The 24,589-nt window shown below is 54.2% G+C and overlaps 1 protein-coding gene across 10 annotated transcripts in view; it reads left to right on the top strand.

The window, feature by feature from the left end:
* Positions 1–24,589, top strand: part of IQSEC1 (IQ motif and Sec7 domain ArfGEF 1) — a 497,252-nt gene that overhangs the window by 430,191 nt on the left and 42,472 nt on the right. For all 10 annotated transcript variants that reach the window (XM_081066462.1, XM_081066457.1, XM_081066463.1 and 7 more), the window contains 2 exons: positions 12,345–12,639; positions 17,154–18,403. In XM_081066462.1, coding sequence (XP_080922588.1) covers positions 17,160–18,403 — 1,244 coding nt within the window. In that variant the 5' untranslated portion in view covers positions 12,345–12,639; positions 17,154–17,159. The remainder of the gene's footprint in view (positions 1–12,344; positions 12,640–17,153; positions 18,404–24,589) is intronic.

Raw genomic sequence — 24,589 nt, 5'->3', positions numbered from 1 at the left:
CAAGCCCTGTCTGAGGAATAATTCCCCTCCTGGAATAATCCCCTTCCAGTTAGGCTCTGCTTTAGCTGTGTGCAGGGCTCCCAGGGCACCTGTTCCCGACCACCGTCATGCCCCCACACAGGTGAGAAACTGAGGCTCAGAGAAGTTGGGGTAGGACCCAGGTGTCGGAGTCCAGCCCAGAATCTCACTGTTGCTCACACCATTACTTTGGGGGGAGTGCCTCACAGAGCTGTGTAGGACATCCAGAGAGCAGGGACATCCAGAGAGCAGGGACATGAGTTGGCTGCCACTGCCCCCGATGCCAGCTGGGCATCCAGGAAAACTGCACCTTTTGTAATATGCTCACGTGGCCTGAGAAGACCTCAGTCCTAACTGCTGCCCTCGTCCCCTCCTGTGGTCTGCTCATCTCACCAGCAGCAGCTGACAAATGGGGAAATGCTGAATGTTGGTCAGTAAGCAAAGCTCTAAAAATAGCCTTCCGTTTTGAGAAGTTCATTGTTCGAAGTCCTATACTCATATTTTTATAGGTATGTAAAAGCCTCTTCTGGAGGCTTCGGTGCCGGGTAATTGGAGCTAATGCTGCAGCCTGTGCGGTGGGCTTGGCAGGGCAGGCGTCAGGGTGGGAAGTGAGCAAGACCCTTTCCCCAGAGGCCCGGGGGCAGCCAGCCAACCAAGATGTCTGCGGGCCACGGAGGCCAAGAGGCGAGGGAGGGAGACCCGACGCCTCCCACTGTGGGCCCACTCCCCGCAACTGGGCACAGGGTTGGAATGAGCCCCCGTTTTCTCTTGGTTTGCCCAATTCAAACCTCAGGCTCCTGAGCCCCAACTTGTTGTGGGGGAGTGTCAGGCCCCCTGGCAGCCCACTGACCCCCCTCCCTCCCACCTGGCTGGACGCCCACTATCTTAACGTCGGCCCATGCCCAGTGCCCTTTCCTTCTGGTAACCTCTCCCCGGGCCGCCTCTTCTCCTGTCACCATTCAGAAGTGCCCAGGTCTCTTCCAGCTTTAAAACCACAAGCCTGGACCCCCAACCCCTTTCAGCTGTCCCCCCATCTCCGCCTTCTCATCCACAGGCCTCTAACGTATCTTCAGCCCCCATGATTCTGCCCCAGCCGCCTTCCTTACCCTGCACAGCTCGACTCCTACCCCAGCTCCTTGCCAGCATCTGTGACTGTGTCCCTGTCCTTAGCTTCCTGAACTTCTTGGTGACATCTGGCCTCACCAGCCTGGCTTCCGGGACCTCGAGGACTCCTGGCCTTCCTGCTGTCCTTCCCACAGCTGTCCTGTTGTTCAGTGCTGTCACTGTCTCTCAGATTGCTTCTTCTCTCCATTCCCCAGGCACCGCCTCGCGTGGGCCCTGTGGTTCCTCCGACACGGCCCCCTCCACCCATCTCCTGCTAACCCCCTGCACTCTGCAGTTAGACTTGCCTTTCTAGAGCCCCACTGCTGTCCTGTCCTACCCCAGTTAAACCCTGGACCCTTCCGCGACCCGCCCTGACCCTGGGGTCAAGCACACATTCCTTAACAAGCCCTACAAGGCCCTGAACACTCAGGCCTTTCCTGTCCCCCGTAATAGTCGCGCCACACTGGGCACTTCTGTCCTTGTACGCACTGTGGGCTCCCACCTCAGTCTGCTCAGCCTTCCTTCCGAGCACACGTCCTCAACTGGAAGCACCCCTCACCTCCCACACTGCTGGTGCTCTTTGGGTCCCAGCTGTGGTACTGCCTCCCGGGAAGCCCTCCTGTGTCTGGCCCTGGGTCTCTACTGGCTATCCTACAGGCCCTGACGCTGCCCCCATTACTGTTCCTAACTTAACTGTACCTTGGTGACCCCATGAGGATGGGGTTGTGTCTCTGTGTTCACTGCCTTGTCCCCAGTGCCTGACACAGGTCTGTCACAAAGTTGGTGTTCAGTAAGCATTCATGGAATGAAGTGACTGGCCGGGAAGAGTGGGATTGCAGGGAGGGACCTGGGACAGGGCAGATCTTCCAGTGGGAGGCTTGTTTTGTGTCTGCATTGTGGTCCCCATGCAACCCTGCCCATTGTTTCATGAATAAGACTTTTCTGGTCCAGAGAAATATCTCAAGAAAGATTAAAACCAGTGAGGTTTTTAAACCCCCTTTTTAAAAAACAAAGCTCTGTAGTACGTTTTCTTGTTAAGTAGGTTTTCAGCCTAAGTGAGGCGGCTGGGTCAGGCTCGCTCCCTCGGGCTTTGGCCGGGTACCGCCTCGTCCTGTGGGGGCCCAGGGGAAGGCGGAGCTCTCTGGTCGCTGCGGTAAAGCGCTGGCTTGGCCTGGGCTCAGAGCTTCCCTGAGCACTTGCTGTGTGCACAGCCTGCTGCTCACCCACCCTCGTGACACCTTGCCAGCTGGTGAACTGAGGTCCAACCTGGGGAAGTGACACAGGGCGCCAGCAGTGTGTGGCAGAGCTGTGGCTGCAGCTGTGCTCGGCACCAGTGAACAGGCTGGGCTCTGCCCCAGGCAGCTCACGGGGCAGGCAGCCAGCTGGGGCTCAGGGCGCTGCAGGGGCACTGATCAGCTTGGCAATGGGTGCCACGCGGGTTTTGTTTTCTAGGAGAAGCCAGAAATCTGGATTTTGAGTGACCATTCCTGGTACCTAGTTCTAACTAAAGAAAGAAAGCAACAATGAAGGCTGACACTGCTCTGTGGACTCCAAACAGAGTCACGCAGGCTGCGCCCAGGCCCTCGGCCCTGGATGTGGGGCAGTGGGAGGTGAGGAGGCTGGGCTCTGCCCCATCTGTCACTGGCGCAGAGAGCTTCGGAGGGTCTCTCCTCCTTCTGAGGCCTCACTTGTCCTACGGAGGGGCTTGGCAATTACGGGATTCCAGAGAGACCACCTGTCACACCACTAGGGCTCGTTTCAAAGTACCCTTTCTGGGGCCCTACCACTGACTGGCCCTTTCAGTTCTCGGGATTTCCAGGGCTTGAGCAGGAATAGGCTTCACAGTCTCCCAGGGTGCGTCTAGGGATCAGCTTGTGTGGGCGCCATGGCCGTGGGCCCTGTGAAGTCTGGTTGTGAGAGTTCTCTTGTGTCTGGTTACCATCCTCGTAAGAGAGGGTATTAGTGCCAGGCCAAAGAGGTCTTTGTACCTGTCAAGCCCCTCAGTTGGGGATGAGAGTAGAAAAGTTTCCAGTTTTTCTTTTAAAAACATGTTCTTAAACAATTCCAAGTCATGTTTGTGTGGATTTTCTACATTAAAATGTTAGTTATGGTTGTTTTGTGAGTATGTGTGTGTGGTCCCCTATCCCGCCATCCCCAGCCAGGATGTGAACTATCACTTGATTGTCTGGCTGTGACTTGGAAGTTGGTGTCCACCGTGGCCCAGGGCTCCCACTCCCACAGCCCTCACAGTCCGCATGGCAGACAGAGCCCTCTGGAGTCTGGTTGTTTAAAAAAGGCCTCCCTGGCTTGATTGTTTGTGTGGTGTGGTGTGTGTGTGGTGTGTGTGTGTGGTGTGTAGTGTGGTGTGTGTGTGGTGTGTGTGCCGTGTCTGTGTGCGGTGTGTGTTGTGTGTGTGTGGTGTGTGTTGTGTGTGTGTGGTGTGTGTGGTGTGTGGTGTGTGGTGTTTGTGTGGTGTCTGGTGTGTGTGTGGTGTATGTGTGGTGTGTGTGCGATGTGTGTGCGGTATGTGTGCGGTGTGTGGTGTGTGTGGGGTGTGTGTGTGTGGGGGGTGTGGTGTGTGTGGGGTATGTGTGTGTGTGTGGTGTGTGTGTGGGGTGTGTGGTGTGTGTGTGTGTGAGGTGTGTGTGTGGGGTGTGGTGTGTGTGTGTGTGAGGTGTGTGTGTGTGAGGTGTGTGTGTGTGGGGTGTGTGTGTGGGGTGTGTGGTGTGTGTGTGTGAGGTGTGTGTGTGGGGGGTGTGTGTGTGGGGTGTGGTGTGTGTGTGTGTGGGGGGTGTGTGTGTGGGGTGTGTGGGGTGTGTGGTGTGTGTGTGTGTGAGGTGTGTGTGTGTGGTGTGTGTGTGTGTGGGGTGTGTGAGGTGTGTGTGTGTGTGAGGTGTGTGTGTGTGGGGTGTGTGTGTGGGGTGTGTGGTGTGTGTGTGTGTGAGGTGTGTGTGTGTGGGGTGTGTGTGTGGGGTGTGGTGTGTGTGTGTGGGGGGGGTGTGTGTGTGGGGTGTGTGGGGTGTGTGGTGTGTGTGTGTGTGAGGTGTGTGTGTGTGGTGTGTGTGTGTGTGGGGTGTGGGGTGTGTGTGAGGTGTGTGTGTGTGTGAGGTGTGTGTGTGTGGGGTGTGTGTGTGGGGTGTGTGGTGTGTGTGTGTGTGAGGTGTGTGTGTGTGTGAGGTGTGTGTGTGTGGGGTGTGTGTGTGGGGTGTGTGGTGTGTGTGTGTGTGAGGTGTGTGTGTGTGGGGTGTGTGTGTGGGGTGTGGTGTGTGTGTGGGGGGGGTGTGTGTGTGGGGTGTGTGGTGTGTGTGTGTGTGAGGTGTGTGTGTGTGGTGTGTGTGTGTGGTGTGTGGGGTGTGTGAGGTGTGTGTGTGGGGGGGGGTCATATAGCCTGGTGGTAAGTGCAGCTCGGAAGCCGTTGCCGCCTGGGTTCGAATTTCACCCACTAGCCGTGTGACCTTGGGCACGGGCTTAACCTCTCCGTGGTGGGCGGGAGGACTAAATGAGCTACACTTAGAGCGTCGGGCACTGCTAACTATACAGACGTTAGCTGTTGGGGTGGACAGCTAGCCCCCTGACAGCAGGTGTCTGCTTCTGCTGTGCCCTTGCCTGTGCCCAGGGCCTCCTCTGACTAACACTGTTCTTGAGAACAGTCGTTTATGACGTCACAGGCCATAATTAGAGACATCCATGGCGAGTCACCCCCACCCCACTCACTCCCCAGCTGAGTCAAGATGTGTGTCTGGCTGTGGGGCCCAGGGCCCGTTCCATGACTGCCCACTGTTCCTGGGGCTCATCAGCAGCACTGTGCGCACGGCTGGGGTTGGTGTCAGAGAGAGGCCCGGCAGCAGGCAGGTGCAGGTACCGGGCTCCACAGTGGGCCCCTCTCTCCTCGACTGCTGGACATGTGGTTGGGGCCTCTCAGGCAAAGAATAATCAGACAGCATTAGAAAGTGCTTTTTATGAGCCAAACAGCCTTTGCAGGACTTCACCTGTATCGACTCTAAAGCCTTGTTAACAGTCATGTGAAGTTGGTGCTCTAATTGCCCCCATTTTACAGGAAAGGAAACTGAGGCATGGAAGTCTTCTTGCCTGTGATCACACAATTCCAGCGCTGACATCTAGCTTGGAGGCCACAGCAAGGAGCACCTTAAGCCCCATCACTTGGCAGAAAGGAAGCAGGGTGTGGTGGGGGTTGGGAACGTTTCAAAACGTCTTCTCTGTTCTTATGTTTTCCATCGTCCTAGGGCAGTTGGAAACTCTGGATGCTGTTCTGTAGTGAGCCATTCATTTCCCCATATAAAAATAACACAGACTGGCCTCCAGCTGAGGAAGGCGTGTTTGGAAAACTGTAGAGGACAAGAGCAGCTTAGGGTAACCGTCCAATGACTCAGAGCTTGGAGTCCCTGGGTCAGCCAGGGAGAGAGGCCACTGGAGCCAAGTGTGGACGCCTCGAGGTGCAGCTGCAGCTCTTGCCCCGTCCTTGGCTGGTCCCATCTCTAGGGCCCTGTTGTGCTCATGTGGCTTTTATATCTTGGGATATAAGATATATCCAGGTCTCAGGTTCCTGTCTTTGCTGGAGGACAGGGCTTTCAGGGTCCCAGCCCTAACAGAGCAGGACTCCTGGTGGGGGGGGTGGGCCACACACAGTCAGTCACTCTGTCTGTCTCTCTCTGTCTCTCTCTGTCTCTCTCTCTCTCTCTCCAGATAATCCACACAATGATGAAGAGTGTGGGAGTGGGGGCTGCAGTAGGTGGGGGTGGCCTCATGGAGGAAGTGGGAGTTGAGTTGAGACCTGGGTGTGGTCCTCAGAGGCCAAGAAATACAAGTAAAGAGCAGTGGAGAGACACAGGGTGGGGTACAGATTCAGATAGTACATCCCAGCTTCCAGTCAGTAGGAATTCTTTTGCCACAGCTCTCTGATGGTGTCTGACCAACTGTAGCTTGCACACCTCCAGTGACAGAGAGCTCACTACCTACTAAGCAGCCCATGTAAGAGCATGCTTTCTTGGGTGGGGCAACATTGGTTCTGTCCGCAGGAGAAGTCTGCTCTGTCCTCTACTTGTCATCCCATCAGAGGCTTAATGACAGGCATCATGTGTTTCCTCTTCTGCTTTTTTCCTGGGCAAGTAGTCCCAGCTTTTGGTAGGAGGTTGTTTCCAGACCTTGAGTTTTTCTTCTGGTATACTATGATTTGGGGTTGCCAAGTACAGCCTTCTCACGTGCCTGCTGGAGTCACTTTTGTGGAGTGCTGTGTTGGAAGGTGTGTGGGAGGGAGGCCGGTCAGTTAGCAGTGCCTGCTTCTGGCAGGTGAGCAGAAGGCAGGCAAGCACACACGCAGGCTTGTGATGCCCACTCCAAGGCTCTGCGTGGCTGGTCTGCTGCTGTGGGCCGACACCAGCAGTGGGCAAGCAGGGCTGTTGGCGCTTCTGGCTGCTCACTCGTCCGTGTTAGTGACTGGCTTCTCAGTTGCATCATGGTATCAGTTTATATTAAACTTACGGTCAGCCAAAAAAAAATCCCCCTTCTTTTTCATAAGAGCAGCCATCAAACGAAATCTTCCCCCATCTTGACATTGTTTCCATTATATGGATATGTAATTAATTTAAATCAGTCCCTTGTTGACAGACATTTATATTATTTCCAAATGTTTATAATTAGAAACAATACTACAGTGAAATTCCTTGTTTTTACCTCTTTGCTTATTGGTCTTATTTTCTTAGTGAAAGGATCTCTAGAAAAGGAACTGCTGGAGCAGGAACATCTTCTGAGAGTGCAGGCAGCAGCCACCTAAGTGTCGTAGACTGTTCCAGAAACTCTTAAACTGTCAGGGAATATCAGGGTACTGAAACAGGTGCCTGCCCCATCCCTTGATTTGCATGTGGTCCAGGAGTATGTGAGAGCTCAGGAATCCCAGTGTGGAACTCAGGACTGACTGCAGCGTGTTCAGCCCTGGATGATGGATGTGAGTTGTAGGAGGAGCTTCCCCAAGGGTGCTGACCTGGGTGGCAAAATATTGACTCCACATGGGAAATAACTGGCAAAAAAGTGGTGTGTAAGGCCTGGGGTGTGTGAGGGGGCAGAGGGCTGGAGTCTCAGGAAGGTGGAGGCAGTAGTGGGAGCAGAGGGGAGGGGAAGGGGGAGGAGGAGGCAGTTGGAGTGGGGCTGGGCCTGGCCTGGGCCTGGCAGTTCTCTGACCCACAAGTCCCACCTGTATACTCAAGTCCAAAGCAAAGGTTTGTGTTCCTGCTGCCCTGTGCTGTGCGGACGGAAAACATGACTGTGATGCTTGCGTTTGACACTTCCTCCTCCCCCAGGAAGGAGCAGGGCTTAGAGCTGGTACTAATCATTATCAGGATGCGGGGTGGGGACTTAGATCCTGGGTTTCAAAGTATTGCTGTAAATAAAACATCTTTATGGGTTCAGCCAGTCAAGCTTCACATGATTTAATTTGATAATTGTTTCTAGCTACTGCTCTGAAGAAGTTCCTTCGACTTCTGAGAGTGCCAATTACTGCACGGACTTGTCAACACTGGGCATTTTCACTTTAAAAAAAAATTATCTTTCTGTTAGCCAGATTAAGAAAGTACTATCTTCTTCTTAAGTCTAATACTGTGTACCTATTGATTGGAATCAGTAAGAATTGACATTCTCTGGCTCAAGACAGGTTCTTAAGCTCCATACCTGCCTTCCTGCTGTGCTAACTTTGCGCACTCGTTTGCTGGAGGGCAGTGCTGATTATGGCACCACGCTGGTTGCAGTAAGATGGCCTGGCCATTTCTTTTATTATTGGGGTGGTTTGGGGTTGGTTTTGATTTTTAGGGTGTGGAAGGGCTGCCACACTGCATAACTCAAGGGGATACAATTCACGTACATTTGACAAGACTTGGTGACATTGAATGGGGCAGGGGTGGGGGTTGGCTGTAGGGGAGGGACTGGCATCATGACATCTAGGATTCTGGCACAGGTGACTATGTCACTGTGTGGTGATAGGGGAAGGGTCACCAGGTAGCTTTGCAGCATGTAGGATGTGCAATGGGGATGACGTAAGAAACCGCATCCCAGGACCCAGCACACCTGGAGTAGGGAAATGCCCTGCTCATTCAGTAAGCACTTATTGCACACTGCTGGGTGGGTGCATGTGTTGGCCCTGGGGATGTCAGTAAGCAAAACAGACAAATTGCCCCACCCTCATGGAGCTTCTGTGCTAATGTGGGAGACAGACAACAGCCAAAAAATATGATGAATACACCATTCAGTGTGTCACAAGGTGATGGATCGTCATGGAGAAGGGGAAGAAACAGACTAAGGGATTAGGAATGCTAGGGTCAGGGAGTAGGGTGAGCCTCCTTCAGAAAGGGGTATTGAGTAAAGACATGAAGGAGGTGAGGGAAGGGCGTTCCAGGAGGAGGGAAGAGCCAGTGCAAGGTCCCTGTAGAGTGGGGAAGAGTGTTCCTGGGGGAGGGAACAGCCAGTGCAAACACACTGGGGCAGAAGTGTACCTGACACTTTTGAAAAGAGGATGCCGGTGAGGCTGGAATAGAATGAGGAAGAGGAGCAAAGATGAGTGCAGCTGAGGTCAGGCCTGAAGGGCATTCTAAGGACAGTGTCTTCTTTGTGATGCTGTGGGAGAAGGAGGCCGGGAGACCAGCGAGGAGGCTGTTTGATAACCCAGGGAGGAGTGCTCATAGCCTGACCCATTGCTGAGATGTGTTTGGAAGGTAGGGCTGGAGTTGCCATCGTGGGGAAAGGAAACGCTGTGGGTGAGAGTCGGGCCTCCTCCCTGGCCTTGAGAGGGTGCACAGCTGTCTTTTCCAAGCATGTTCAGGAACCTGCTGGCCCATAGCAGTCAGGAGGCAGACAGTGCACAGAGCAGGGACCCTGGGCTGCCCAGCCTCAGAAAGTTCTTGCTTCTCAACAGCTGTCCCCATCACATCAGATCCTAAGAGTGCCCCTGTTGAGCCCAAAGCCTCCTTCCAGGGTGATGACATCATGCAGAGGTCCTGCCTATGGGCCCAACTCTCCAGGAAGCTCCACTACGGGGCAAGCTGCAGCCCTTCGTTCATGAGCCTCACCTGCTTCTCTTTCCTTAGCTGTGCTCTGCCCCACCCCACGGCTGGGACTGAGAACAGCTTCTCAAAATCGTGGGCAGCCCAGGCGCACACTCCTCTCCCTGCCGTCAGGAAGAATGCCGTTTCACCTGCTCATACTTGTTTCTGAGAGCAGACCAGCAGGGATCAGGGAAGGGGTGGAATCCATTGCCACACAGCTCCCTTCTCCTGGAGCAGAGCGTCAGGGCAGTGTGGTGACAGCCCAGGCCACCACGCCCCGGCAGAGCCGCCAGCAGCTCAGAAGCACCTGTGAGACATGAGGGGCTTCTGGTTCTGGGAACCTGCGCAGAAACCACCCTCTGTCATCGTGTGTGTCTGCAAACTCAGGTGGCCAGGCTATTTCAAATCCATGTGGGCATCTCTTCGAGGACAATATTTTGGTTCCTGTTGCCTCTTGCTCAGAAAAACAGATTTGGCCCCTGACTGAAGCATTTCCAGCATGTGGGATGTGTGTGTGGAAAAGCTGCTTTGTGAGGTGCTCTCGGGCTGCACAGAGCAAGCGAGACAGAAGGAGGAGTGGGGGGCTTTGGGCCACATGGCCGGGTGGGCTTTGCCAGCAGAGACTGCTCCTCTGTAAGTTGGGCATCGATCGTCTGCGGGTCTGATACAGATGGATTCCTTCACTGTTCCACACACTGTTTATTGTAAGGCACTGTCCGAAGCTTATTAAAACTGCCAATGTAAGCAATGTCCAAACCTGTAGAGATTTTTATGACTTTATTTGTGCTAAACTGAAGACATACCAGAAAGCAAGATTTCAAATGCTCAATTTTGAGGACAGTTTTGCGGCTTCTTTTATACATTTGGAATTGTGGGAATGTAAGGAAGATTACTGGAGGTGGAAGAAAGCAAGGCACAGGATGGTGAAGGTGATTGTGTGCTCCCTTGAGTGGGGTTGGTTAGCTTCTGAGGAGTCTCAAAAAGAGGATTACGCTGGCATTTCAAAGGGGTGTTAACCTAGATGTTTAAGAACAATGGACAGGGCTGGCCTAAGGTGTAGCTAAACCTTCTATAGGCCTGGGGCGTGACCACCCACTATGACCTGCCATTAGAAACTTGTGATCAGATCACCAGTGAGCCACTTCCAGGTGACGTATCACAGAGTCCCCTTTTCATCCACGAAACAGGAGAATTTTAGGTTCTGCACACCCCCATGCCTTTCCCCACGCAGCACAGACACACGAGGCCCGAGGAAGCTGCAGTGGTGTGGCCGATGGCAGGGGAGCCCTGAGGGTGGCATTCCTCTGACACCTTGAAGGCACCTAGTCCGGACTACTTGGATTACAGATGGGGAAGCAGGCCTTGAAATGAAGGCTGACCCACCCTGATTCGCAGCCAGAGCAGCCAAGCACATGCATGGTCTCTTAATTTCTAACCCAGGGCTCTTTCCGAAGGAAACACCTCTGTCACACTTTAGCCTCTGGGGAGCTGGATGGGATGTCCTTTGTCATAGGAGAGTGACTGCATAGAGGCCAGAACCACTTGGTGGAGTGGAAGTTTGCAGCCCATCCCTGGCTTAGGGCAGAAACAAACTCAAAGGGCAGGCTGCTTGCTGCTTCCTGCTGCCTGGGTCTCCTGCCTTCTCTTGGCCCTCTCTGCTCCAGTGCCTTTTCTCTTTTGCCCCCACTGCCACTCCCTGTCCCCTGGGAGTCAGTGAATAATTTCACATTCTATGCTCGGCAGCAAGTCCCTGCCAGTCCCTGACAAGTGGAGGCAATGGAAGCAGAGCTGGGAAGGGTAGACCAGTTGGCCTCGAGGCCCTTGAATGTAAGGCATTTCCATTGGTGTGAAGGTGGGTCCATTGAGGAACAACTGCAGCCTAGGTAGGGCCTGTGTTTCCTTCTCTCTGCTGGGCCACTTCCAGAGAGACCAGGCCCTGGTCCCAGGGATCAGATGGTTTTTTAAAGGTTGAGTGATATCCTATAGGGAAAGGGAACTGGAAGGGCTTGACTGGAGTGGGTACCAGAAGCTGTGTTAGAAACGTCTTGCATAAATTTCTCCCTCCTTTCCTTGTCCTATGATGAAAAGCAGTCTGCAGCAGGAGCCAACTCTATATTCCAAGTCCATGCGTTTGGGATGTGTATGTCCACGAAGCCCTCTCTGTCCCCCAACTCCCCATTTGGCCCTGCTCCTACTTGGTGCTTGGAACTTTGAGAGGGATGTATGTGTACGAGGACCTGGGGGTGGGGGGCAGGGGGATGGGGGACACACAGAGCCCCACTCACCTCCTTACTGTGACCCGTGTACCCGCGAGCAAGGACCACAGGCTGGGTGGCTTAAACAACAGACCGTACCTCTCCGTGCCGGACGCTGCGAGTCCAAGGTCAAGGCCTCAGTGGGTTGGTTGCTTTCAGGTCTCTCTCCTTGGTGTGTAGGCGGTCACTTTCTTGCTGTGTCCTCACAGAGTCATCCCTCTGTGTGTCTGCACCCCAGTCTTCTCATAAGGATTCCAGTCATATTGGATTAGGTCCCTAACAACCTCATTTTAACTTAATTACTTCTTTAAAGACCCTCCCTGCAAATACAGACATATTCTGAAATACTGGAGATTAGGCCTGCAACATTAGGGGAGACAATTCAGTCCATAACAAACACCAGTACAATGCGTGCCTTCTGAGTAGGTGTGCACTAAAGAGTCACTTTTGTTAATTACTGTTTAAAAAAAATTCAAAAATCATTGGTTTACTTATTGCAGATGGTAGAGAAGTGACAGGATCCATTCAGTGAGTAAATATTTACTGAGCACCTACTGAGTGCAGGCCCTGGTATCAACAGTGGACCAATGGGCTAAACCTTTGTCCTCACAAGCTGACATTTTCATGTAGGAGATGGACAGTAAGCAAAATCAATCAGTGAAGTGCGTCCGGTGTTAGAAGGTGGTTTTCCAGAGAAAATGAACCCTGAGGGAAGTGAGCCTCGGGTGTATTTGGAGCAGCCTAGCTGCATGGGGGGCTCGACTGTCGGAGGGCAAGGGGAAGTAGGGAGACTGGGTGTGGAGGCCCCTGGAACGTGGGGGACTGCCTCCTGGCTGTCGCCCCTCCTACCTCCTGGTTACCCCTGCAGGCCCCAGGTTCTGGTTTCCGACTCACTGGAGGCCTCTCCTCTCTCCTGCAGCGTGGAGGGCGAGGCCCCCAGCAGCGAGACCTGCACATCGCTGGACAGCCCCTCAGCCCGCCGCCAGGGCCCCTTAGTGCCTGGCTCCAGCCGGAGCCCCGACCACTACGAGCACACGTCAGGGGGTGCCTATGGGCTGTACTCGGGGCCACCGGGGCAGCAGCAGCGCACGCGGAGACCCAAGCTGCAGCACTCCACGTCCATCCTGCGCAAGCAGGCCGAGGAGGAGGCGATCAAGCGCTCACGCTCCCTCTCTGAGAGCTATGAGCTCTCCTCAGACCTGCAGGACAAGCAGGTAGGTGGGGCCGGCCTGGCCACTCCAGGCGGGCAGCTCTGCCTGCTGCGTGTCCCCCCAGGAATGATGTGGCCCTTTGCTGGGGCTGCCTGGGGAGGCAGGCGTCTCTCAGTCCTCAGGTGCTGGTGTCCTGCACTTTCCGACAGGAGTGAGTTAGGTGCACATCCTCGCCAAAGTGTCTCAGCCTCAGCTCCCTAATCTCCCAATGTGGGGAGCACTCAGAGAGAAGGGGCGAGCCTACCGGCCGGGGGTTGGGAACTGTGCTGGGCTTCCAGTCATCAAGGCCTGATGCCACAAGGACACTCGGGTTGCGTGGCCAGCCACTGGGGTTCTCAAGTCCCAGGAGAGACCCAGCCGTTAGGAAGTCTGCAGGGGGAGCTTCCAGGGGGAAGGAACGGAGGTCGATTTACAAAGGAAGTAGCTCTTAACTCTGAAATGAACGCCAAGCCCAAGCACAGCCAGTGAGGAGAGGTTGCTTATTATATCCCCTCCGATTGACATCTTAGCCTTCTTGTAGGAAATCACCCCATTGGAGGCTGGACTTCCTCCCCCGGGGACCTCAGCCCGCACCCACTCAGTACCTGTGTGCAGAGGAGGCGGATGCAGCCTCTTGGGGTTGAGGGAAGAGAAGAAAGGCCTGTCCCGGCTGGGTGGTGCTGGGTGGGGGGAGCAGGAGATCACTGGGGGGCAGAGAGTTCTCACTTTCAGCCCCTTGGAGTGCAGGCACATAGTAGGCACTTTAATAAGAATTCTAGTGGGAATCTCTGAGGGAAAGTTTTAGGCTTCAGGAGAAATCCCAGGCTGCCAGCAAGCATTGTGCATATTTGCAGGACCAGTTGTCCAACTTTCCCTAGTTCCTGGGCACTGAGTTTTGGCCAGTCATCTCCTTGGGGGTCCCGGGCAGCCCCTCTACAGCGGCCTGTCCCCAGGATCCTTTCTAGCAGCCCCTCAGATAGCAGGCTGTAGAAGTGTCCTTGCCTTTTCTTCTGCCCACCTCTGCCCCGTGGTCTGGCCGCCCTCTGTCTGCCCTCAGTCTTCCTGGTGGTCTTTACAGAGCAGGGGTCAGGGCCTCGTGTGCCTCTCAGGAGTGGTGTGGATCGTCCCCCCCGACAGAGCCCCTGCCAGCACTGCCCCTCCTGCGCTCAGTGTTGCCCTCTGACTCTGGACAGCCCTTCCTCCCTTACCTGATCTCTCTCCATCCTTCTGCTTGTGAGTTGGGACTGACGGGAGCCAGTAAGTGGCTAGAGCCTGATAACAGATGGCCCCCTGCCCCTATAGTACCTGGCCTCAGGGCCAGGCCCGGAGCAAGGAGGACAGCCTCCGTTCTGTTTATCAGTTACGCCTGGATCCAAAGTGGATCAGAAAGAGCTTATAGTAAAGGACACCTGCAGGCAACCATTAAAACAGAGTTGAGCAAGGTTGAGACTTGGCAGAAGCCTGTGGCGATATTCCTGTGCTCCACACAGCCCTCGTGGGGCCACAGCTGTTCATTTTCACCCCATGCACATTAGCCGAAGGCCCATCCGATGCCAGGCACTGTGCCAGTGCTTGGCAGTCAACTGTGGGCAAGGTCATGCCCCAGCTCTCGAGCTGACACTGTGGCCCAGGAGACAGACCACGGACAAGTTAGCAATAAAGACACAGACTAAGTCCAGAAAGTGATGCAAACTCTAGAGAGTGTAAAATAGGGGAAAGAAATTGAGTGACTGTGGAAAGTGACAGCATTGGCCAAAGGTGGTGGGGAGCACCTCTCTAAAGTGGCATTAGAACTGGGTGTTTGAAGAAGGGGCTTTCCAGAAACAGGTAATAGCAGGCGCAAATGCCCTGAGGCAGAACGAACTTGGGAGAGAGGACGGCAGGGAAGAGGAAGTATCATTGAGGGCCACTGGGCATTCGACGCTGCTGAGCGTCCTGGCAATTAAGGCAAAAGTGGGAACAGAACAGATTACACGAGAATTGCCAGACAAATGTAAGGTGCCTGATTCCAAGCAGAGTTCAAGTCTGGAAATGCGAAATCCTGGTTAAGTGAAAGGAACCCAGTGGAAAGTCATGGATTTTCCATCTGGCCCCTGGGCCTCTATGCCTTCCAGTGGTTTCCTGTCACTGAGAGCAGGAGGCAGCTCTGAATTGTGGAAGGGTGTTCCTGTCAGTTCTTCGTTCCCGCTGTTGAGAAGTCCCCTTCAAAGGAAGAGTGAGGGCTTAATAGGAGAGCCCCGGCTAGGGCTTGGCTTCTCACACACCACTTCTCTGAGCCTCCTCTGAGAAGTGTGGGTCCTAGAGCCCTCTGCAGACTGCACGTCACTGTGAGTATCAGGGGAGGGCAACACACATCAGGTAAGCACTTACTGCTAGGATTCCTTCCCCTGTCCCTCAATAAACTTTCAGACCAGGCCTTGGGTGGGTTCTGGCCTAACGGGAAGAAGGAGCAGGCAGGTCTGGGGATGACTAAGAGCAGGCCTGGGCCACTGTGTGTCGTCTGGGGGAGGCCAGGTAGGAGGGACTCGGGGGCTTTGGTGATGAAGCACAGAGCCCGTTTCTGCTCTCCTGAGGTCCTTCTTCTGTCCCTCCTCTGGGCCCTGTCCCTCCTCTGGGCCCCCACCCCAGGTTTGCAGAGACAGTCTCAAGAAAACGGTGTTGCTGCCTGGTTTGGGAGGTCCAAAGTCAGCAGGAGATAAAGGGAACTGGGGTGAGCTCTGGGCCTGATCTGGTCACTCTGGCATCATGACTGTCCACCCCCCACCCGGGGCTACCATAAGGGGCCCAGGACCATAGGCCTGGGAGGGCAAAGAAGAGAGGGCTTCCCGGAGCTCAGCCTTGGGCCTTTATCAACCCTGTGGGCTTTCAAAGCTCCACTCAAAACCCAAAAAACAGAAACACTCTGCTTACAGATGTGGAAATGAAGTCATCTCTTTGGATGGCAATCAGTAGCTCCAGGACGAGAGAAAAAAACAGACACACCCTGGCTTGACTCTGGGCCTAGCCAGGCTTTAGAAAATCATTTGGAAAACCATTTGGCACCCCCATCCCCACCCCATAGCCACTCTGCCCAGCCTGCTGCTCCCTCTCCTGTGGGCCCCAGAGAGCTGGCGTGCCCAGTGTCTGTAGGCAGCTGGCATGCCTGAGATGGGAGGCTTCATGGGGCTGGGCACACTCTCACTTTCCAGAGGGTGAACAGGCCACAAGCTGGCAAGCAAGGGGACTAGGAGGCATACTTGGGCATGGGAAGCTTTGAGCCCTTCCTTCCCGCCTACAGCGGCTCCGAGCAGCCATTCCCCAACTCTGTCATCTGTGTGGCTTTATTTCAGTGACGTGTGTGTCTCTCTGTTCTTCACAGATTCTTTGCTTCTTGAGTGCAGGGACCTTGTCTCTCTCTGCTGCCAGCTGTGGCATGCTACCCGGCATGGAGTAGGCTAGTGGGACCTAGATGAGCAAGGTGGGGTGGTTCGCCTCCCTGAGCACTGTGACTAGCTCCTGGGGACCTGAGAGCTCTATTGGCCTCATGTCAGAGAAGGTGCCTTCTCTGCCCGCCCCCCTAGGAGAAGCCAGTCCTTTATCTTGGATCCCACTAAGCAGGCTGCAGCTCCAGGAGTATGTTTGTTTCTCACTTACAATGGAAGCATGGAGAGCAGCCCTCAGCGCTGTCATTGGTCATGGCGTACCTGTAGGAAGCCCATGTGTCACACTGGGGAGTCCCAGTTCCTCTCACTGGCCTATCGCCCTGCCCCATCTCCAAACTCAAGGAAAAGGGCAATCAGGACCTATGGTACCAGCAAGTGAGAGCTCGCTCTTGAGTCTGGAGGCTGCCGTGTGTGTGTTAGGTCTCTACTCTGGGCCTCAGTTTCCCCATCTGTGCAGTGAGGGGACTTAGGGACCCCATAAACTGTCAAGACCTTTCAGGACTACAGCTGAGAAGGTCTTGCAGCCCCAGATGCCCCTGAGCTTGGCATGTGCTGAGCGCTTGTGTCAGTCTCATCACGTGATTAGCACAGTCCTCTGAGCAGAGCCGGGTTTAGAACCCAGGCCTCTGGCCTTGAAGCCTGCTCCTCAGGATGGTGATTCTCTCAGGTCGCAGGCCACCAGAATAACACTGCTGGTGCCACAGAGAGGAAATGAGACTGGAATTCTGTCTCTAATGCTCAGCACCCAGGACCTGGCTGAGGTCTTTGGCAGGTCTCAGTCTGCACATGCCTCAGGTCCCTTATCTCCACAGAGGCCCTTCACCTCCTCCAACATCTATAGTTGTGTTGAACTGCATGCCAAAGGATGTGGGAAGGCCAAGGCTTTTAAAGGTTTTGAGAAGTCCTGTAGGGAACTTACTAGCTTTAAGTTTAACGTGGTGTTTCTCCATCTTACTTGGATCCCAGATGTTGCACATCCTCATCCACACGCCCCAGTGGTGGTTTCAGCCAGCTTTGGGATGAGCTGTAGCCGTCCCAGGTTGTGCTGCTGCAGGACCGTGGGCCGCTGTGCCAGTGCATGGGGCTGTCTTCACCCTCCTCTCCTTCCCCCTCCAGGTGGAGATGCTAGAACGGAAGTATGGGGGACGCCTGGTGACCCGCCATGCGGCCCGCACCATCCAGACGGCCTTCCGCCAGTACCAGATGAACAAGAACTTCGAGCGCTTGCGCAGCTCCATGTCGGAGAACCGCATGTCACGCAGGATCGTACTGTCCAACATGAGGATGCAGTTCTCCTTTGAGGGGCCTGAGAAGGTGCACAGCTCCTACTTCGAGGGCAAGCAGGTCTCAGTGACCGATGATGGCTCTCAGCTGGGGGCCCTAGTGCCATCTGAGTGCAGTGACCTTGGTGAGCTGCCTGCCCTCAAGTCTTCGGCCCCGTGCAGTGACTTCGCAGACGCCATCACGGAGCTGGAGGATGCCTTCTCCCGGCAGGTGAAATCGCTGGCGGAGTCCATTGACGACGCCCTCAACTGCCGCAGCCTCCACACTGAGGAGGTGCCGGCCTCTAGCACTGGCCGGACCCGGGACTCCGAGCCCCCAGCAGCCCTGCACAGCGTGGACCACCACAAGCTGGACGAGATGACAGCCTCGTACAGTGATGTCACCCTGTACATCGACGAAGAGGAGCTGTCGCCACCGCTGCCCCTTTCACAGGCAGGGCACCGGCCACCCAGCACCGAGTTAGACCTGCGGCCACGGGCCAGGGGTGCTGCCCAGGACTACTGGGCCCTAGCTCATAAGGACGACAAGGGGGACGCGGACACGAGCTGCCAGAGCACGCCGTCGCTTGAGCGGCAAGAGCAGCGGCTACGGGTAGAGCGCCCGCCACTGCTCACCGTTGAGCCCCCCAGCGACAGCTCCGTGGACCTCAGCGACCGCTCAGACCGCGGCTCACTCAAGAGGCAGAGCGCTCACGAGCGCGGTCTCGGCGGGCAGCAGGGCAGCCCCAGGCACGGCCCTCACAGCGGCTCCCCCAAGGACCTCCCACGGGAGGAAGCGGAGTTGCGGTCCCGGCCCCCCAGGCCCCTGGATGGCCACCTGGCTCTCAATGGCTCGGGCAACAGGCAGAGCAAGTCGGAGTCAGACTACTCGGATGGGGACAACGACAGCATCAACAGCACATCCAACTCCAACGACACCATCAACTGCAGCTCCGAGTCGTCATCCCGTGACAGCCTGCGGGAGCAGACGCTCAGCAAGCAGACCTACCACAAGGAGACCCGCAACAGCTGGGACTCCCCTGCCTTCAGCAACGACGTCATCCGCAAGAGGCACTATCGCATTGGCCTCAACCTCTTCAACAAGTGAGTGCCTGCCTGCAGGGAAGCTTGGGCGGGGCAGCGACACCCAGGGGCTTCTGCCAGGGCCTTCCTCTCACGTCCCAGTGCTGAGGCCTCAGCCGGTGTGGGTGGTAAGGGAGACGGGGCCGGTGGGCAGTGCTGGGAGGCACACAGTACCGGGCTGAGCAGGGGCACAATGAGGAGCTTCTGTGTGCTCACGTACCACGAATTCAGGGCCCCATCGGCACCTAGAGTAGTGACCGGCACACAGTAGGTGCTCAGGACACATTACGTGAAGGCCGACACAAAGGGTAATGCCACACCTGGCCAGGAATGGCAGGCTCTGGGGTTTGGATTCTTTTTCTCTGGGTGATGAGGGGTGTGAAGATCTTTGGACAAGGGCATGATGAGGTCTGTGTCTCAACACGGTCCCCTGGGGACTCAGAGGCCTGTGTCAGGAGAGGAGGACTCTGGTAAGCCTGTGCTCGCAGAAGTCTCAGCCAGCTCCCAGGCCCTTTGGGAGGTGTGCAAATTGGGTCCTGTGAGTGGCTGCCACCTGCCATCGTTCTGGAAAGGTGCTGTGGTGCAGTCCTGAGAGCAAACGTAAGGACGCAGAGGACTACTTAAAGTAGGCTATTCTTAGCTCTGCCAAAAATGGCAAATGAAAAGGGAGTGGCTCTGGGCATTTCTTGGAGAGGACGTTGGCAGGCTCTGGTTATCATTTCCTTCCATGGGGCCTCCAGGATTTGGTGTCACCAGACACCAACTGGTGCTGATGACCCCTTCGTGACTGGGGACGTGGCCAGCCTGCCTCGCGGTCGCTGGCACACATTAACTACCCTTCCTGCTTCCTCGTCTCCTAGATTGGAGGAGTCTTATGGGCATCTTTGAGCCATCCCAGCAAGTGGAAGTGCTGTCTGGGGGATTCAGAGAGACCTGTCCCCAAAGAGTGGATGTAGGGAGGGGCGCGTTCACGAGGGGGCAGTCGAGGTCTAGGAGTCATTGGTCCTCATCCAACTAAGAACGAAGAGTCTGGCACCGCCATGAGTGCTCTTCTGAGACTCCCATCTGCCCATGGCCTGCTGCACATAAATATCAGCCCTGCCACTACAAACAGTGGCCGGAGGAGCGTGCTGGATGGAGAAGGTCATGTCCTGCTGAGCCCATCCTGAGCTCTGTCCCAAAAGTCAGCCCCACCTGTCCCACCTGCTCCTGGGTACAGCCAGCTCCTGGATCAACTTAGACCCAGGCCCATGCCCTGCTGAGATAACCTGGGGTTTCCCCCAGCACCCAAGCTTACCTCGTCCCTGGCAGACACTGTGTCCTGATGTGGGAGTCGCAGCTGAGTAGACAGGTAGAGGCCAGAAAGAACAGTCTCCCTCAACCAACCAGTGTTGATCTCTGTAGATTCCTTCTAGTTCTATCAGTTTTTAATTACACGTGTAGTACATGAATATGTCCTCCAAAGGAAATGAAAGTCTTTGGGTGAGGATAACATCCACTGTGAGTCTCATCATTTTGCATTCTCAACTCCCAGACCCTTTTCCCTGTGCATATGTGTGTGCCCTCAGGAACTCTAGTCAGCTGAGGTTCAGAACACAGCTCAGGGCCAGGGGACCCGGGTTCAAGCCTGGCCCTTTTGTTTCCTTTTGTACATATCCTTGGGCAGTGCAGCCTCATGCTGCAAGTGGCCTTATCTGTACAATGGAGCTGAGACCAATAACATGCACCTCACAGGGTGTAAAGAGGAAATGAGTGGGTGTGCAAAGAGCTGGGAGCAGCTCCTGACACAGAGTAAGCCCTGCCCAAGTGCAGCTACTGACACCATCTGGGTTTGGTGTTATGGGGGTTCTCCTGCTGTGACATCCACGCGTGGTTTGCTGCTGGAGGTTCGCAGCAAGAACAAGGTGGTCCAGGGCACTGGTGCTGACAGTGTGCGGCTGTGCAGGGGTCTTTGTGTGCTTATCTGGGTTTATCTGGCCAGTTGCTTTCACTTTTTCACAATTACCAACAATACGACAGGAAGCGTGAGTCTACTCTCTACACACACTCCCAAGAGAGTCTCTAAGGAACACAGCTAGAGGTGGGATTGTAGGGGCTTGGTGGGCATGTTTTCACTTGAAATAGGAACTGTCAATTTACTGTTTAAGGGGGGGCTCTACCCATTTCCTCTCTACAGTTGGATCTGAGAGTTCCTTTTCCTTCCCATGCTTGTCAACACTCAGTGTTATCACCCAGTCAAAAGGTAGAAGTACTACCCAATCAAAGGGTACAAGCAGTGTCTCTTGGTTGTTTTAATTTGCGTTTCTCTGCTTTCTTCTAAAATGGAGCATCGATTTGTGTTTATTTTGGCCATTTGGGTTTTCAGTTCTATAAAATGTCTATTCTTATTTTTTGCCCATTTTTCTGTTAGGTTATTTGTCATTTTGGTTTACTGGTAGTTCTTTATATATTGTGGATACTAATCCTTTGTAATTACAAATGTTTGCTTCCTGTCACTCGTCCTTTTTTGTTTTTTTCTTGTGAGGAGAACTTTCAAAATCTCTCATCAACTTTTGAATATAGAACACGGTATTACTACTGTAGTCACCATTCTGTGTAAGAGGTTTTAAAATTTTATTAGTCAAATCATCAGAAGTTTTAAATTTTAATTAGTCAAATCATCTTTTTTTATTACTTTGGTTTTTCATGTTGTATTTTTAAAAGATCTCCCCCAAGTCATAAATATAATTTCAAAATATTTCTTCAGTGCTTCTACAGTTTTGTTTTATACTCTTTAGGACTTTAGCCTGGCATTTGTTTTGGAGACTGGTACGAGATGCGGGGCTGCCGTTTATTCTACATACAACGAATGATCAAAAGATACGGTGAATGTTTAAATTTAAAAAGTGTACTACAGTAAAAGACGCATTGCCATTAATCCCCCTCAAAATGCTCCCCCTCGCTTTGAACACACTTATCCCATCGTTCTTGCCACTGGCTGAAGCAGTTCTGGAAGTCCTCTTTCGTGAGTATCTTTACTTCATCTTCCCTCTTGACAACTCTCCGTGTCACACATCGCTTCTGGTACAGCAATTTCTGTCAAATAAAAACATTACGGTGTGCCCTCACCCACCTTAGTCACCGGATCTGGCCCCATGTGACTTCTGGCTCTTCCCCAAAGTCAAAATGACAATCAAAGGAGAATGTTTTGAATTGATTCAAGACATCGAGGCAGCCATGACAATGCAACTAAAGACACTCACGAAAGAGGACTTCCAGAACTGCTTCAGAAAGTGGCAAGAACGATGGGATAAGTGTGTTCAATGCAAAGGGGAGTATTCTGAGGGGGATTAATGGCAATGTGTCTTTTACTGTAATTTTTTTTTTAATTTAAACATTCACTGTATTTTTTGATCACACTTTATAAATTAGCCAGTTGTCTCCAAACAATTTATTGAATAGTTTGTTCTTCGCCTACTGACTTGAAATTCCATCTAATTTCTACCTGAACATGGGTTTGTGCCTGGATCCTTTCATTCATTCAGCAAATGTTTATTGAACACCTACATTATATCAGTGAACAAACTACAGATACTTACGAAGCTCTATGCTGATGCTTAGGGGATCCATTTTTTATTTCTCTGCCAACATCAGATTTTTGTTTTTTTATTAGGGCAAAACCCCTGTTTTGTTCTTTTTAAAAATTGTCTTTCCTCTTCTTGGTAGGTATTCTTCCATATGAATTTTAGAATCGGCTCATTATGAGCCATGAAAACTCCTGATGGACTTTTCATTGGAGTTGCCTTCAGCTGAGAGTTTAACTTGAGGTAACTCGAGCCTTGACAACGTCGAGGTCCAACCACAGGTGGCTATTTAAGCTGAGATGAAAGCTAACTCATGAAGCCAGTTCCCAGGTGCACTAGCTGCAGTGCAGGCAGCCAGCGGCCGCATGTGGTCATGGCCCCTGTGTGTGGCAGCACAGTGCTAAAACAGCCAGCCACATGCCTGCAGAGCACGCTCATAGAAGTGCTGGGTGGGAGCACTGAGAGGGACAGAGAGCAGTGCATCTGACCACATGTGGGTGTGGGGCACAGCCGTGGGGGCAGCTCCTCCCCCCGCCCCCATGGCAGGAGCCCTTGGGTTCCTTGTGGAACCCCATCTGCCCATCAAAGAGAGCGTGGTCTCTCTCCCAGCATGGCCTTCACACTTCTGAGCCCTGCTTTACCGCCTCAGCGGGTCGGTGGCAGGCCCAAAGGAGAACCGCTTTTCCAAAACTGTGCTATATAAATAAGCAAGTGCCTTTCTTACACAGATTCAGAGCACCACTGGCGGTCTCCCCTGGAGCTTCTGGGCCCCTGAGAGGGCTGGTGCTTCGGTTCTAAGTAGACCGAGCCCCAAGCAGAACCGGAGCTGGGAGCTTGAGGCCTTGCAGTGAGGCCTTGCGCTTGAGGCGTGGCTAGTTGTGGGGACAGAGCCAGGAGTGCAGTTTCCAGGCTCTCGGCCTCACGTGGAAAGGTGCTGGCTCAGGTAGTAAATGGCCATCAACTGTGATTGGATGGCCATCAGCTGTGGCTGGTTGGCCGTCAGCTGTAACCCGTGAGCCGTTGGCCATTAATATAACTGCCGTGGCTACGCTAGCAGAAAATGGGGTCTAGCGAGAAGATGGTGGCTGAGCTAGCAAGTGCGGATTGCAGCTAGCCAGTGGGGTTGGTTGGCAGAGAAGTGGACGGCAGGTTGCGATCGTGTGGCTCCTGCTTCCTGTGTCTCCAACCCAGCCGCCAGCGAGACTATAGTGGTATGACTCCTCTGTCTATGGCTCCGTGGGGGTTCCTTTTTTACCTCACCATATCCTGCGTTCTTATGTGGGGAGCGGGACCAGAGACTGCACATGACACCCTGCATGACAGGCTAGTTGTGTCCCTTGGAGCTGCTAGCTGAGGTTGACCGAGGACAGGAGATTCTAGTGGACATGCAGTACCTCTACTGCTTGAGGCTGGGTCCCTCCCCAAAAGATCCCTCCTCACCACCTCCCACCTTTCCACTCTGCTCCCCGTGGCTCTCTCTGTGGGTCCCTTGTCCCCCATCTCCCTCCCTCCCCAGCTTGCCACCCTTGCCCGTACCCCCTGACTGCCTCCCCTGGCCACTCAGCCTTCCAGACAGCTTTTATTCCCGCCCACTCCCAGCAGTGAGCTTTCTTGGCACAGACCCTTTTTCAGGGGGGCATGGAGGATCTGAGTGATGTATCACAAGTGGGTGGGCCTGTAACAGGGGAGAAAAGCAACACAAAGGACACCTGAGAAACGGCTGTGGGTTGGCGGGTCAGACCCGTCCCCAGCCTGTCAGCCTGACATCAGATGTTCCTCCGAGAGTCTGCCCTTCACAGGCTCTGGGGACGGTCACCTAGCTCCTAGCACTGGAGGGAGGGGGTGTCCAGGAGCCAGAGGCAGGAGGGTTTCTGACCCAGTCCTGCCACACACCAGCCACAGTGTGTTGAAAGCTCCCTGCAGTCCTGAGCCTCACCAGCTACACCTGGAAAATGGGCACAGGGTCCCTGCCCTCAGGCTTAGTGAGGATTAGAGATGGTGGGACCAAGAGCCTTGCCTGGAGCCTGCCATCAAGGAAGGAGATACTTGTGGGTGGCAGCTGGGGCTTCTGCGCCCAGAGCTAGGGCCAAGAGGAGGGGGCTGTGGAGGACCCCACAGGTGCTTTGGTGGGCAGAGCAGTCGTACGTAGTAAGGATGGTCAGTTCTTATGTGTGCTGAAAGCATGCCAGGCACTGTTCTGGGAGCTTGTCATGCTTTAAGTGATGTGCTCCTGCGGGGTAAGGGCTGTTGGTAACCCCACTTTACAGATGGCTGAACTGGGGCTCTGAGAGCGTGCCTTGCCCAAGGTCACTGAGCTGGTAGGTGGTCAGGCTGGAGTTCACACCGCTGCCACCCAGCTCCTGAACGCATCCCCTTCAAATCTAGTGTAGGAACTGCTACCCATGTGCAGCCCTGTGGTCCCCCGGCTGCTCACTGGACCACAGGTATAAAATGAGATTCCAGGAGACAAAGTCACAGCACTCTTAGAAGGCCACAGGCTTGGAGCAGTGGTCCTGGGGCTGCTGCAGTGGCAGGACCTGGGGTCGGCACCCCACAGTCCTGATGGGCACCCAGCGGGGCCCTCATGCAACCTACCACCTGCTTGCCGGTGGAAGCCATTTACATCTCGCCCCAGGGTCCCCAG

The sequence above is a fragment of the Rhinolophus hipposideros genome (genome assembly GCF_964194185.1).
Source record: "Rhinolophus hipposideros genome assembly, chromosome: 2".
NCBI lineage: Eukaryota > Metazoa > Chordata > Mammalia > Chiroptera > Rhinolophidae > Rhinolophus > Rhinolophus hipposideros.
Note: the sequence above shows the minus strand (reverse complement) of the source record. Positions and strands in the feature narration are given on the sequence as shown.